The sequence below is a fragment of the Callorhinus ursinus genome, unplaced genomic scaffold (assembly GCF_003265705.2).
Source record: "Callorhinus ursinus isolate GAN/ISIS: 27379988/994484 unplaced genomic scaffold, GSC_fseal_2.0 scaffold12, whole genome shotgun sequence".
Taxonomy (NCBI): Eukaryota; Metazoa; Chordata; class Mammalia; order Carnivora; family Otariidae; genus Callorhinus; species Callorhinus ursinus.
In genome coordinates, this window is record NW_027397074.1 from 4,518,200 (window position 1) to 4,534,671 (window position 16,472).

At 39.6% G+C, this 16,472-nt stretch overlaps 1 protein-coding gene across 3 annotated transcripts in view; it reads right to left on the reverse strand.

Moving 5' to 3' along the window:
- The window catches only part of LHFPL3 (LHFPL tetraspan subfamily member 3), a 576,078-nt gene extending 560,020 nt beyond the window's left edge, over positions 1–16,058 (reverse strand). For all 3 annotated transcript variants that reach the window (XM_025873366.2, XM_073898694.1, XM_073898693.1), the window contains exon 1: positions 15,614–16,058. In XM_025873366.2, the coding sequence (XP_025729151.2) occupies positions 15,614–16,058 (445 nt within the window). The remainder of the gene's footprint in view (positions 1–15,613) is intronic.
- Positions 16,059–16,472: the final 414 nt, after the last annotated feature.

The following is a 16,472-nucleotide window of genomic DNA, read 5'->3' on the forward strand; positions in this document are numbered from 1 at the left end:
GAAGGAAGGAAGGAAGGAAGGAAGGAAAGAAAGAAAGAAAGAAAGAAAGAAAGAAAGAAAGAAAGAAAGAAAGAAAGAAAAAAAAGAAAGAAAAAAAAAAGAAAAAAAGAAAGAAAGAAAGAAAGAAAGAAAGAAAAGAAAAGAAAAAAAGAAAAAGAAAGAAAAAGAAAGAAAGAAAGAAAGAAAGAAAGAAAGAAAGAAAGAAAGAAAGAAAGAAAGAAAGAAAGAAAGAGAAAGAAAACTATGACACTAAATCACTATGGGACATTCATGAATTTTGAGTAGTAGATTCAGAAAGTATAATTAGTTTATATGCATCAATCCACACTCCTCTGATTGTTCCCCATTTCAGCAATGGCATAAATTGGTGACTTGGCACTTGGAAGTTAGAGTCCATGTGGCCATAGAACTAAGCAAAGCCAACTTAATATTATCCATGGGATCTACATTTTGGGCAACATGGCAGATCAGATGACCCAAAAAACACTCCCAAATAGAATACCTAAAAATGTTGGATAAAAATACAAAAGGTTTTTTTTTTACATGCATGGTTGAGCAATAGTAAAGTAAGAGAAATCCCTTATAGGTAAGGAAAAAGACAAAACAAGAATCCAGAGAAGCAGTTGAGCTCTCAAGCCAATAATGAACTTGGTGCCATCCACTGATCATTAGTGATCTTGAGTGTTTTCTCATGTATTTCATATGATGCACACAGAAAACGATATTATTACAACAGCAATTGCTAGAATAAATGGGAGCAGCTATATGTGATTTTGCAAGAACATTCATATTTACTTCATATGACACAGAATATAAAGTATTAAATACTAAATATATTGAATATATATCCAATATAAACATAAATATGCAATTTGAGCTTTCTTTCATGAAGAACATATATATTTATCATTTTGTGTCATGCTTGAGATGGTTGCATATAATTCCTGATCAAAATTTTTAATGATGGTCTCTTCAAGTCTCACTACAGATAAGGAGTTTTTTCCATAAGTTTGTAGCAGATAAAAAATTAATAAGCTTGGTAACCAATTAAGAAGTTAGGAAAAGAATAAGAGAATAAACCTAAAGAAAATAGAAGGGAAAAAAGGTAAAAAATAAAAGCAAAAATTAATGCTATCGAACAAACAAATGCAATGCATAAGAACAACAAAGATAAAGCTGGTTCTTTTCAAAAAAACTAATAAATCTGACAAACTTTTGGGAAAATTGATCTAAAGAAAACAGAAGACACAAGCAAACAGTTCCTATACAATGATAAGAGTATAGTTTAAGAAGCTCTATGCCAATAAATTTGACAATGTAGGTGAAATGGACAAATTCTTAGAAAAATATACTTTTATAAACTGAAGACGAAATTAAAAACCTGACTGATTCTAAGATAATTAAAGAAATTTAATAAGTAGTTTAAAAAATCTTCCTATAAAGAAATACCAGGCCCAGATAGTTTTACAATTTAATTCCATTAAATACTCAAGGAACAGATAATTCCAATTATACACAAATTCTTTCAAAGAACAGAAGAAGAGACTTCTCAACTACTTTTATGGATCTTACATAACCCTGACACCTAAACTAGATGAAGACGTGTGACAATGAAAACAAACAACAACAACACAACAACAACAAAAACCCCACACAACCTTACTCATGAAAATACTTTGAAAAATAATAAGATATTAGAGACTGAGTCTCACGATGGGTGTGAAAGTTGGCTTTGTTTTTAAAATGCATTAACATTAGAAAATCCAGTATTAGAACTATTTCATCAGTACTGATTAATTCCAAAAATTCATTTAATCATCTCAGTAGGTGCTGAAAGTGCATTTAATAAAATTCAACATACATTCAAAAACTAAAAAGTTCTTATCAGTGGAGGAATGTAAGTGAACTTTCTTAACATAATGAATAGTATTTGCATCTATTGCATAGGTCATACTAAACAGTGAAGCATTTCCTTTAAAAACAGGAACAGTGGGACACCTGGGTGGCTCAGTCAGTTAAACATCTGCATTCAGCTCAGGTCATGATCCCGGGGTCCTGGGATCGAGCCCTGCATCGGGCTCATTGCTCAGCAGGGAGCCTGCTTCTCCCTCTCCTCTCCACTCGTGCTCTCTCTCGCTATCTCTGTCTCTCTCTCTCAAATAAATAAAATTTTAAAAAAAACAGAAACAGCAAAAAACCTGTGACTCGAGAATATGCACATTAGTGATAAAACTATAAGGAATGTAGGTTAGTAACACAAAACTCAGGGAGGTGGATACCTCTGGGCAGATACCATCAGGAAAGTGGGTAGTGGATACACAAGTAGTTATTTTATTGTTATTTTTTAAACTATACACACAAAAACACACAGGCACGCACACACAAATATAAAGTATAATATGCATAATGTGTTTATAGATGAACTGAAACAATGATTCATTCGGCAAATGCTTGGCAAGACCAGAATGATGGCTGGTCTGAATAATGTGGTAACTACAATAGAAATTTAAATCACTTTCTCTTTCATTGGACAAGTTCAAGCTTGCCTCCATGTAAGTTATATTTCTACACTAAACTTAGATAATACTTTAACATACTTGAGAATAAATTCCAAATGAACTGCTCATGTCACAATGAGACTTAAAGAGAAAGAATTGTATGCGAGACTCATTCTATTTCCTAAATAAATCTATCACGATTAAAACTTTAGTGTTCAGGGACCACCTCTCACAATCACTAGGTTGGTTTTTTAGAAACCTTTGTAAAAAAATCAATTCTTTAATAGTACACAGTGGAAGTGAATAGCCTTCATCAAATGAACTCTTATTGATTACAAACTTTTCCCCTTTGTTCTATGCACATTAAACTCAGCCCCCAAATTCCAAGAGGTCCCACAGTGATGCTAGTGTGCTATATTGAACCACAGTACCAGTAGAGTTCCAGATTTTCTGCTTGGCTTTTTCAGACACAGACATTTCGGCAGGCCCTGGGGCCAGAGTGGGGGCATCAGGGCTAATAAGGGGGAATTCTGGTGAGGATTTTTAAAAATGCTTTGTGAGTATGAGATGGGGAAAAAAGGTTTGGCATTGAGCAGGAAATGTGCTTTCTGAATTTTCCTAAGAACTTTCTGCACTTCAGGTTCCCAAAGAGATAAAATAGAAACCAGATTGAGTTCAGGTCCCACTTAAAAAAAAAAAAAAAAGAAAAGAAGAAAGGAATTTGTGTGTTCTTTGAGTGGCTTCCAGTGGAGACAACTATGTGTGGGTATAGCAGGCACTCATTCCTTCTTTTTATTTTGTTGTATTTAAGGAAAGGGCAACTAGAATATGTAGATAGGAGCTAGTAATGAAATTATGTGTCCAGTTTTCTATTCTGAACATATGAAGTATTAATTGCCAATGGCTGGGGTCCATGGTCTGAGTTCCTGTAAACATTATTTTTAAATTCTGAACAGTCCCTAAAGTTTCCTGGGGAATGTAATTTCCAATTCTACTTTTTTCATTTCCAAAATGTGCTCAGGCTGCCGCAGAGATGCAACCATAATGCATAGTTCATGACCACCAAGATCAAACAGCTATTTCAAATTCTGCAGTTCTGAATTCCTCTACTTCTTTTGAATTTTCTAGTAACCTACTATACCAGGTCTCCAGTGACCTGTTAATTCTCCAGTGATGTCCAAGTTATTCCAAAGTATCCATCTCCAGGCTAAGAAAAAAATAGCCAAAATGTTCTGATGGGGAAAGACCATCCCAATGAGTCCTCTACAAAAGTAGGTCACTGAAAAGTCACAACAGCTTCTTAAAAGGTCAGATAAGTTAGAGAGTTAATTTCAAAGAATTTATATAAAGACAAAAGGCTACAGAAAAGTCCAGGAGGAGTTGGCTTTTTTCTGGTAGATAAAGAAGCTTTCCGTTTCTACTGGCTGTATTCTGAATGGATCCCTCTTCTTATTCTTTTTCACCCTTCGTATTTTATCCTCCACTGGCTACTCTCTAAAATGTTACCTTGCAAGGAGTATCAGGGGAGAAAATGACTCTGGACCTGACCTTATAAAAGACAAAACTCCGAGAACCACAAGATGACAGGGCTGGAGCTCCCTCTAGAGCCCATCCTGCACTCAATGGAGGGGTCTCAGTAAAGTGAAGTAGGGGTATGTAGATCCTGGCCCAGGTCCCCATGTGAGTTCATCTTGCTGGAGAGCCCCTTCCAGCAGAGGTCCCTAAGAGAGGAGCTATTCAGTATAACCTCCAGGACACAGCTGGGACACTGCCAGGCAGTGCTCACCAAACATCACTTCACCAGCATGTCTAAAAGCAGATTCTGATGGAGCATTCCTGTTTAATACATTCTCCTGTCAACATCAACTCTGGATATTTACTGCAAATGGGATCTTGATACTATGCAGAGCAGAGAATGTTCATTTGTTCATTATTCAATTCAGTGGTTTGGGTCATAGTCATACATGTAGTCATAACAAACTGATATGCCATCAAGAACTAATGATGTAATGTATGGTGATTAACATAACAATAAAAAATCTCTGAAAAAAAACCAAACTGATATGCTCTTCTTACAATAGCCCATGACTATAAATTTGAAATGAAAATACTAATAAGAAGCAATGTTGAGTTTGTTTGTCTTGCCTTCTTTAGGAAAGCTAAAGAAATTCACGGAATTAACATGTTAAAAAGAGAGCAACAATCTCCGTTTGAGCATTAATCTGAGAATTTTAAATCACTACTTTCTTTGCTTAGGAAGGAAAAATAAAGACTCACAGATACAATATTGAGAAACCTAATTTTCAATATATTACAACTACATTTAAAACCGCACAGAAAAAAATGCTGTTTGTAAATTGTTCCTGTTACATGATGTTACTAAAGATCAAGAACATTCAATGTTGCTTTTGATAACTGTCAAGAGGAAATAATTTGAGTAATACCTGATAATATTTCCCTATCATTTGGGGGGAACTTAATAAGAATGCCTAAATATTTATAACAGTCTTGACATAATCAAAAGATCAACTGGTCCACAATGCCTTCAAAACATGGCTTCTCTTTTTAAGTTTATTTAACTGAAGTTATTAAACAGTTCAAAATTATCTCCAAAATACATTTTGGAGATAATGACACTTTGAGTCATTACTCTAGACAAATAAAATAGAAGAGCTAGACCCTGTTAACACCAACTTAAACTCTCAGCTGAAGATGGTGTTTTGTTAGTAACGCACAAAATCCATTACGGGAAGCACAATGGCATTTATAGAACACCGTGCAGTTTCTAAAAGGCTCTCCACAGCCATTATCTTACTGGATCCTCAAAACAAGTTAGGTCTGGCATACGCAAGTCATGAAACGACACTGTCCTTCTTTAAGTTGGGTATTTTGAGTTCCATTTTTCTGTCTACTAAATTTTCTGAATCCTACCCACTCCTCCAGCCCTGCTCTCTTTGGTGGTGGTAGAGTAACAGTAACAACAGTAGACATAGCTAATATTTATTGAGGGCTTACTGTGTGCCAGGTCCAGTTACAAGTGTTTCATGTGCATTAATTCAATAATCCTGAGAATCCTAATAGATAGGTACCTTTATTTAAAGTCTCACTATACTGAGGAAATCTAACTCTGGATACCTGTCTGTCTAGGATTGTTCTTTATTTACTTTCTTCTTTAATTGCATCCTATCTTTGATGGTTTTCCTAACATTTACTTTGTCGGTAAATGCACAGCAACAACTAGTTGGCAGATGATAATATTTTTAATGTCCATAACTTGTGATCTCTTTTTATGTATCTGCAACACAATTATATACATCTTAGAAAAAATGAACGAAGTGAAGAAAATGAAAATCCAAGAGTAGTTAGATGACTTGCTCAAAGTCATCCAGCCAATAGATGGCCAAGCCAAGATGCGCATCTTCTGGCCACATGCCCAGTTCCCCTTCCTCACCCTGATGCCTCCAGAAGCTGTCCAAGTCTATTATTAACCTTCCTGGAACTGTGTCTGTGACTTGGCGATCCTGTCCAGTGGCATCACCACATTCACCACCGCCATCAGTAAGCAAATCTATTAAGAACATTTCTGCATTTGATGCAGGGCAGGAATGGGTGACAGATTCAGTCTCAGAAAAATAGCACTGAGATCAGAGGTGTAACCAAGAGGATGCTATGGGCAAAGAACCACCCAAGCTCTAGCTTAGGGAAATGAAAAGGAAGAGAGATGAGGAATACCTCTCTACTCCTAAGCAGGCTTGAAGAGAAAAGTCTGGTAACATTTGGCAATTATTTTCCCTGTTAAACACCAGCCCCTTCCCTTGATACAGCATGGTGAAAATGCATATTGAACATATATACTAAGCAAATGCACATAAAGCTGGGAAACAAACGAAAGTAGTAGAAATAGAACTGCACCGGGAATCAGATGCATTAGTCTCAAGTCTATCAAGGTGTAATTTTGGCAAGACTCATTAATTTCTCTCAGGTTCAGAGGCAACATTCTGCAGGGAAGGGGGCAAGTCTGATTTTGGCTCAAACCACTCACTGGTATGAGACCTTGAACAATTTTTTTAAGCCTCAATTTCTTCATCCGCAAAATGGGTATAATGGTATAAACCTGTCGAATTACTGTGAAGGCTAAATATACTAAACTAAAGGTTTTTGCAAGTGGTAGTTGCTCAATAGTATTTTTCCATTACTACTTCTTTACCTGGAAAATGAAAAGACTGCTAAATAATTATTAATATCCTTCCAACTTCTCAAAGCTTTTCAGTCTATATCCATTTGGCACTGGGTTAAGTACACTTGTTTAAATGTTTGCTTAGAGGTGGACCATGTCATTTTTTGTAGCATGAATGGCCAATCAAATCACAGCTGGAAAAATAATTCTCTTTTTCAATCCACCTACAAACTAATTGGGAGACATTAGCAATCAAGGTCATTAATGGAAGAAAGAAAAGCAAAGAAAAATGTCTCAAATATGCTTAGATTAAGTATATTTTACCCAATCTACCCTCTAATACAAAATTACCTATAAATTGATGCAAAACTTCCACAATTTTCCAAAGAAGAGATAGTTATTTTTCTAAATTCACACAATCATCTTTTCTCTAGAATAGTGTCTTTCAAACATTTTGACTACAGCCCACAGGTAAGCAATACATTGTACAATGTAATCTAGTCCACATACACATATTTAAGTATTTTAAGAAATAAAGGTTTCACGAAACCCTTTCTATCTCCACTACATTCATATTTTCTATTGTTTTAATCCAAGCTTTAGTGCTGATCATGATCTACTCAACTAATATCGTGACCCATCAAAGGGTCACCAACCAGAGTTTGTAAAACATTGCAGTGCAGGATTCTTCTCTCCATGAAGGTTTTTAAGAAATGTCAACTATTCAGTGCTACTTCTAGTTCAGTTAAATTACAGTTTACATTCATGTAAATTCAGTTACATTCTGGTTAAAATGTAAATATTCCAGGGGCGCCTGGGTGGCTCAGTCATTAAGCGTCTGCCTTCGGCTCAGGTCATGATCCCGGGGTCCTGGGATCGAGCCCCACATCGGGCTCCCTGCTCCGTGGGAAGCCTGCTTCTCCCTCCCCCAGTCCCCCTGCTTGTGTTCCCTCTCTCGCTGTGTCTCTCTCTGTCAAATAAATAAATAAAATCTTTAAAAAAAAAAGTAAATATTCCATTAACTAATATTTGGCATTACACAGATCCACAATATTGCTGGTTTTTAATCATCTGAATCTTAAATCTAACTAGTCTAGCTTGCAACTATCCACGTTCTTAAAATGCTCTGTAAATATATTTATCCTAAATACTCCCTGTAACTTTCCTTTCACCATTAAAGCCATTATAGAAATCAATTTAGCTTCACAATCTGTAACTAGATTTTCAAAGAGACACTATAGGAATTCTATTTATCAAGTTTCACAATGACCTTTTCTTTCTTTGGTTGGCTTATTTTAATTCTCCATATTTTCATCTGCCGTAGAGGAAGTTCGATCATCTCTCTCTTTGAATAGCTTGGTATTAGAATCTATTATAACTCCTGAGAGGTGGGGGGAGGAGGTACAGCAGAGCCTTAATCTCTCCTTCTTGGGAATTGGGATTTGCACACAGCTTTGCACCGTAAGGCACACTCCAGCTCTCTGCTTGTCCTGTGCCAATATATTTTTAAGCCATTGATGATATCAACCTCAACAGGCTTTTAATGTTATCAAATTCCACAGGTTTTGCAACCTTGAATTTCTTCTATTTTCTATTCAAACTTCATTTTTTGGTGTCACTCTTCGCTGTCCCTGTCATTCTCCACAGCTGGATCTATTTGCCTGTTTCTCAAATACTGAGCCTTCTGTCAATGATGATACACATTTCCCACTTCGATTTTAGCAGCCTCACTCTTGATCTTCATTAAAGCAGAAGAAGGAGATGCAGAGCACCCTGCTCCCCGCCCCCCACCGCCGCCCCCACCAAGACAATTTCCACAGGAAGTCTCCAGACACTTAAGCAAGTGGGCCTGTGATGCATTCTATACCAAAGCTAAGTGAGCCATTGTTTTCTAAGTGCGCAAAGAATGAGAACTCTCTTGATTCGTTAAGTTCTGCCTGTCTGAGCTAAGGCCTCTTTTCTGATGGACAATCATTTCTCACTAATTTCATTACCTTTCACTGCTCTGCCACTAGCCCTTTCATTGATAAGTCATAATCTCAAAATTTCATGCAATTAGCCTAATTTCACTCAGCCTATCACTTAGGATCCTTTCTCATATTCAGCACACAGAGAGACAGCCCCTACAGTGCTGCCGATCTGGTTTCCCTAGTATGGGAAGATGTCAGAATCCAGGTAAGCGAGACCCAGTGTGCTGATCCCATGCCAGTAACCCTACTTTAGAAAGGTTTACTTTCTTCTTTCATTCTGTCCGAGAGTAGTTGGAGAGGGTTCATGTCTACAGTGGTCCAAAAATTATCTTTCTCTTGCAAACCACTCATTTTTTTTGTTTCATTTTAGCAGAAGAGATGAGAAATGATTTTGTTCAAGATTACAGTTATGACAGTTTAAACCAGGAATGACACTCTGCCCCTGCACAGTAGGAGCATCATAGACTCATAATCACAATTGGAGAGCTGCATACTATTAATTATGCAAACATTAAGAATGCTAGCAGAGGTTGTTTTGTTGGTTTCTTTTTTGAAACGCCCCAATGACTTTTCATAACAGTTTTACGTTTGAGCCATCAAATAACTTACCCACCATTCGCTAAATGAAACAGCATCTTACTTTCTGTCATTATTAATATCTTCTTGTTATTATTAAGAATAAAGGTCAGCTCCTTGGTCTTTCCTCATTATCAAATAAAAATTCTAGTTGACTCATTATAAGCAAAAATCACATTAATTAAAGCTGGTGCTGACCCCCAAAGTTCAAATCTATTATGGAAATTACACTTTAAAACTCTCCCAGTTATCATGCTACGAAGCCCCCAAATTAGAATTCTCTCAGGGTGTTTGCTCTTTGCTTCATGCCAATGTAGTTTGAAGTTCTCTCTACTCCTTTTCCCACAGCCTCACACCACACACAGAAATGCACTGAGCCACAAACTCCACCCACAGCTATATGCTCTGCTCTGCTCTTTCCTTCATTGAAAATTCTGCTCACTTTGAAAGATTTCTAAGGTATGTACATACAATGCAATACATTGGCCTGGCCATCTGGATTCTCTGATCACATCATACCAAACATAAGTGCTAATCACTAAATTGTTTTCAGGTTAAGCATCTGATGCCACATTCTGGTTAAGTATGTATGTATGTATGTATGTATGTATGTATGTATTTATTTATTTTGTAATAGAAGTATGTGAACACCTTGTTAACATTTCTCAATGGGTAAAACGCTGTTAAACAAGCAGCCTCACGCCAAAGGAAGAAAATACCTTAACAATATACTGCATGGGTTATACGGGGTCTGTTATTTTTCACAGATGTTCACTTAAAATCTCACTGTTATAAAAATCATTTGCTTTGACATTCACATTAATATATTTTTCAACATCTCTTCAATTGTCAGATCCCTTGTCACACTGCATGAAAGCAAAAAAAAAAAAAAAGAAAGAAAGAAAAAAACAGTTTCTAAATTCTCATTTCAAATCACTTTCTTCTAAGTTTGACTTGGTAAAGAGAAAATTCGTAGAAGTAGAACATGTTGTCAGAAAATGAAAACTTCCCTCACCCGTTGTACACTCTTCCCTTTGCATCTGGGCGAGTGTTTGGAATGCCCTGCCATTGGAAAAACCCCCCTTTAAGATCATTCTGCAACTCTGAATGTAGGATGGGTTAGCAGCTCTTTGAGGCAAGACCTCTTTCTCATACACCCAGCACCACCAAACGGTAAAAACTGGTGATGGTCCTGAGGGCCAGTCAATCCCAACCTGGTCCCCTTTGGAGACCTGCATCACAGCTCTGAATACACAAGGCCACCCATCTGAGCAGATCCGGGGCAGGATCCCTGGCAGATCCAAGAACACGTGTGCAATGATGCCCAGAAAGAGAAAAGGAAGCCCAGAAGATACACCCCCCTTCTGTCTGGATTGCTCCTGAAGGTATGTAAGAAAATTCAAGCTGGAATGGGGTCCCTGCCTTTATGAAAACCTGATCTTTTGATTCTTACATAAAACCTCCATTTTGAATGATGTTTTTCATAAGAAATCAAATGGTAAGGAAACATTTGCTGAATCCTAAGATATAATTATGTCCTATGGTTGTAATAAAGATCGTTATCCCGCATCAGAAAAGACCCCATTTGGGAATAAGTTCATCATGAATTAGGCTGTCACGTCACAATCACTGCTGTCAAAGAATGTTGGAAGAGATCCTTTAGTTCAATTACTGCTGATACCACAAACCAGTGAGAAAGATGAGCATCATGGCTTCAAAGAATATACGACATTCACTTCTCAACATGGCATGTGGGAAATTTTAAATCTCTCCTTTCATTTTTCACCCCATTAATCATTCATTCTTTCTTCTATTCAGTAGCAACAATTTATTGAATATCTACTATTCGGTATATGACATACGCATACTACTGTGTGCCAAGACATAGCAGTAATAGCACATGAACCTAACACTCATAGAGTTTTTGCTTCCTCTGCACCAGGCACTGATCTCAGCAGACACATTCACTCTTTAATCCTTGCACCAATCTCCTGAGGTAAGTACATGTCCACTTTGCAGAAGAGCAACTGAAGTCCAGAGAAATTAATACCCTGGGTCATACATTTAGTGAGTGTCAGAGCCAGGGTCGAAACCCACATCTTTTTACTCCAGTGTCCATGATCTTGACCTTTATACGGTACGAAGAAATACAGACATGGCTTTATGGAACATTCCATGTACTGGAGATGACAGACATTAAACAAACACACAAACACATTTATCATCTCAAATGTTGGTAAGGTCTATAAGAAAAGAGCAAGGTGCCATGAGATAGTTATCATATAACACCGCAAAGGCTCTCCTTGCAGGCTAAGAAATGCAGTGATTACCTCTTGATGATTCTCATCTCACCTAAAGTTATACAATTTAAGAAAGCAAGTTGGCTAACAAAAGCTGGGAAAAACTAAGGGTGGGAAGCCAGGGAAAGTGACTGAGCAATTCAGCCCTTAACCCTTGCCATAGAGCCTTGCCATCTCGGTGGCCCTTCTTGTTGATATAGTCCAAATGGCAAGAGGGGAAGGACATGGCAAATGCAATCCCTTCTCCTAAACTCATTCCTCTTGAATAAAGAAATCCAATCTGGATCTGGTGCCCCTTTTTCACAGAAGAAAGCAATTACCTCATCTGCTGCCTTTGACCAAGAAGTCCATGGTGGATGTCTAAAAAAACCTTAAATTTTACCTTAATGCTTTAGCTTATTCTGTTTTTTAAAGATTTTTTTTTTAATTTTTAAGTAATCTCTACACCCAATGTGGGACTCGAACTTACAACCCCAAGATCAATAATCACCTGCTCTACTGAGGGAGCCAGCCAGGCGCTCCTTAATGCTTTACCTTGTTAAAGAATGAAAAGATTTATTTGGTCTATAATGGTTAACGCTTGGGCTTCTGGAAACAATTCCAGACATGGCTTATAGTCAATAAAACAAATAAACAAAACAACACCTTTATGAGACTTGGTTATTAATAGACTTGGAAACAGACCAAAACACTGGTTTAAAGAACAAGAACATGGAAACAGAGAACCATGATCCCAGAGCAACAAAATTCCTTTTCCATCCTGATTATAAAAAAAAAAAAAAAATTCTGGACTTTATTACCCTAGTTGGCCAATTACAGATCTACCTCTTTTAGTGTCAGAGAAATCATACAGAAAAAAGAAACATGTCTCTTCTTCTCAAGTTGTCTCTCTGTAGATTAGAAAAATTTTGCATCTCTGATTGTTATTACTTATTTTATGTATTATTGTTATGCCTTCAGTCTTTATATTAGGCATGGTCCATAAGTATAGGATTACATCCAGAAGTAGTATGACATATTAGCTCCTAATTCAGCAGCTTCACTCTACTGAGGTTAATAATGATTTACAGGGGAGAGAGAGGGACAGGGCAAGGTGTTCATAATAGCACCATTAATTATATGTGCTTTGCATATCTAGATAGAAGAGGAACATCATTTTCTAGGTCCAATAAATTAAGTACTTTTTCTAGTTCATTGTTCAGAATCATAAAAAGGATAACTCACAAGAAAGTCTCCTGCTCCATCATCTTCTTATCATTTCCATATGGGATTTTATGTTCTACTTGGCTCTGGTTTATGATGTTACTACGTGAGAATGCTTAGATACCTAAATACACAAGTTAATTGTTTGACTTCCAGTGAAGGTTAAACAGTCTCTAATAAGCAAATAGCACGTTAAGTCTCATCTTGCACAGCTTACAAATTACACTTGAGATTAGCCTAGGTACAGTTAAATTGTAAGTACGAGAAGGCTTAACATTAAAGAGGAATAGTTTAAAGGTTAGAACCTAAACTTGGAAAATAGCTTCCATTATGCTAAATTTCTTGTTAGTGCCATGAGACTTTAAAAAAAAGAAAACCGGGCGCCAGGGTGGCTCAGTTGGTTAAGTGACTGCCTTCGGCTCAGGTCATGATCCCAGGGTCCTGGGATCGAGTCCCATATCGGGCTCCCTGCTCAGCAGGGAGTCTGCTTCTCCCTCTGACCCTCTTCCCTCCCATTCTCTCTCTCTCAAATAAATAAATAAAATCTTTAAAAATAAAAAAAGAAAATCATGTTAAATGTGACATTCTTCAAAAATATCTTCTATAACCCATTCCCTAAAAATCTGTGAACATAATTGACTTTGATTCTTAACTGCCCATCATAATCATTCTTCCTTAATTAATAAATTGTATTAATAAATAAAATTATGTCCTTCTGTGGTTTATCCAGGAATAAAATACCAAATTGCAAATAAAGGTTTTAGAAAGTATGCCTAGAACTTAAAGACCTGCACTCCTCCAAAAATGAAGTCCAAAAAGTCCAAATATCTTCATTAGTATGAAGGCCAGCATCACATTTTACATTGACATATGGGAAACAGGAGAGTATATTTATGTCAAATTTTTGAAAACATGACATCATATTTCACACCCTGGAATGATTCCTGTGTGCTCTGTTCCAGAAAAAGGAAAGAAAAAAACACTGTAATCGTTGTAGTTGTATTAACTTCAAAGCTGGTAATTTTTTCCCAAAGATAGTTTTCTTTCCTTTTTTAAAATAAAACAAAAACAAACAAAAAAACTTGGGTTTAGAGTACAAAAACTCATTAAAAATTATTTAAGAATATGTTGTAGAGAAATCACCTGCAAATTACTTTCAGACCTTCGAAAAACTATCTAATTTGAATCATCAGTCTAAATAGGTCATTTAACTTAGAAAAATTAAAATTAGCTGTGCAGGGTCAATTCTTTTTCTAAAACATCTGCTTCCTCAATGTCCCATCATCTTCAAAGTCAAACTAGAGCCAAATGTCAGGAACAACTGTAATACGTGAATTTATTCCAAATCTCAAAATTAGTCTGCTCCTGAAATGACCATAAAAGTTAACATTATGTATATAAACAGAGGGTGTCCATGGGGTGCTTGGAGCATTTCAGGAGGGTAACAGTGTGAGGGGAGGGCGTGTTTTTCTGTTGGTGCCTACTTCTTTCCTTTCACCTGAACGTGTTCCCAGAACATGGCAAATTAAAATCGGCTGAGACACACTTCGTGCAAAGCAAATACTCCCATAATACAAGTTTAGTCTCCCACAAGTTTCTCTTATATCAACCAGCAGTATAAGAACATGAACTTTAATGCTCTTGTCAAGCACCTTTAAGGACTTGATCATCCTACAACACTCTGGTAAACTCGGGGATCAAATCCTTACTCCCCAGAAAACATCCCCAGGCAGAAGAATATGTACCAAATCTTGAAGGTAACAGCTTTTAAAAATGGGAGAAATAAAACGAAACACAATTTAGACAGTCTGACTGCCGAGATATCCTATATTCTTCCACAACCAGATCATCCATAAAATCAAAGGACCCAAAAATGTTGAACCAGGAGGGTGTCAAGTGTCCTAGGAAGGAGGCTGCCTTTAGAAGGCAGGGCATCCGAGGTGGCTAGCAGAGTGGGAATCCGCATCACCGGAAGTAGAGAAAGGACTTAGCTTTGTTTCAGGGCTCTCCAAAGCCACCGGGAAATGCATTCCCATCCTTTCTGGGTTAAAAGTAACTTTGATGCTCAGAAAAAGTACTTTCATATCCTCCAGCTAGCAACAATCTATCCTGCACGGGCAAAAAGTGATCAGAAATACTATTGAAAGGGGTTTTCCTCTCAACCCATCTCCCTAAAGCCACTTCCCCAAAATGAGATCTTGAGAAATCTTGATTCCCTCAAGATCTCTGTTGAAGGATTTAATGTAAGGACCTTTGCTGACAGGGAAGCAAACTGAGGACTAGACATCTGGGGAATCGCTAAGGAACATTCTAAGCTACATTTTTCTTAAAAGGGTGAAACCCAAAACAGAATTAGCATTTACTCATTTCCAGATGGATGATGCATTTTTAATAACTGCCCGGGACAGAGTGAAACAGTTTCACTCCAGCACCACCCCCTCCTGAAGCAAAGACAGAAACAGTCCCAGAGAGGGACAGAGCAAGCTGACTCTCCTTCCACTACAACCTCTCCAAATCCGCTTTCCGCCTGGCTGTGTCAGCCCCTCCTTAGTCCCTCAGCTCGCGCCCTAAGCGGCCGGCCTCTCCTCCCCATCCTCAGCTCGGAGCGGACTCGGCCCAGCAACCGCCCTTCCTCCCGCGCGTCCCCCCGGGTAGTGTCCCCCGCGCTTGGGAGGTTCTGGAAAGCCCGGGACAAGGCGCCAGTGCCGGGCTGGGGAACCCCCGGGGTTCCGGCCTCCCAGGGCTCCCGCACCCACCCCCAACGCCAGAACGGATTAAGTTGCTGGGCACCCAGCGGCGCGCACTGGCCCCCGTCCCTCCCACTCCCGCCCCTCCGGGCTCGGGCGCCCCACGGTCCCCCAGCCTCCGCCGAGGTGAGCGCGCACTCACCGGAGGTGAGCTGCATCCAGGCACAGATCTTGTACACCGTCGCCGTGTTGCAGAAGAAGAAGAGGGTGAAGCAAACGATGCAGGCGATGATGAGCATCATGGAGAGGCCGATGAAGAAGGAGGCGGCTTTGAAGGCGCCCGAGGGCAGCGTGGAGAAGTCCGTGAAGCTGCCCCTGCAGGTCAGCTCCCGGGAGAAGCCGTTGCCGATGCAGTAGTGGAAGAGCCCGAAATAGCCGGCTTGCGGGGTGTCCACGCCGTCGCCAATCCAGTAGGGCTGGATGAAGCACACCACGTTGACGATGGCAAAGCAGATGGTGAAGATGGCCCACAGCACGCCGATGGCCCGCGAGTTCCGCACATAGTTGGTGTGGTACAGCTTGGCAGCCTCCTGAGCCGGGAGCATCGCGGCGGCGGCGGCGGCGGCAGCGACGGCGGCTCCGGGCATTCTCCCCCTCCTCCCCCTCCTCCTCCTCCTCCTCCTCCGCCTCCCCCCGCCTCTCCGCGCTCAGGAGACACACTCACCGAGCCGCGCGCGCTGCAACTCCCCTGCCTCTGCCTCAGCCCAGCAGCGCCCGTTTCAGAGTCTGCATCCTCGCTCCCGGAAGGAGGGCGGGGGAGCGCTGAGCACCCCTCCGGCTCGCCTGGCACAGCCTCCCGGCCCCCCTCCCTCCTGGCCCGGGTTCCAGCCCTCCTCACCGCCCTCTACCCCTCTTCCCGCCGCCGCCGCTGCAGCCGCTGCAGCTGAAGGCGGCAAATCCCGCTCGGGGCAGCGTGGCGCGCGAGCTCGGGCGCCCCCCACTCGGCTTCCCGCCTTCCGCCCCATCCCCCCCACGCCGGGTGCCCCCGGGCGTGGAGGACC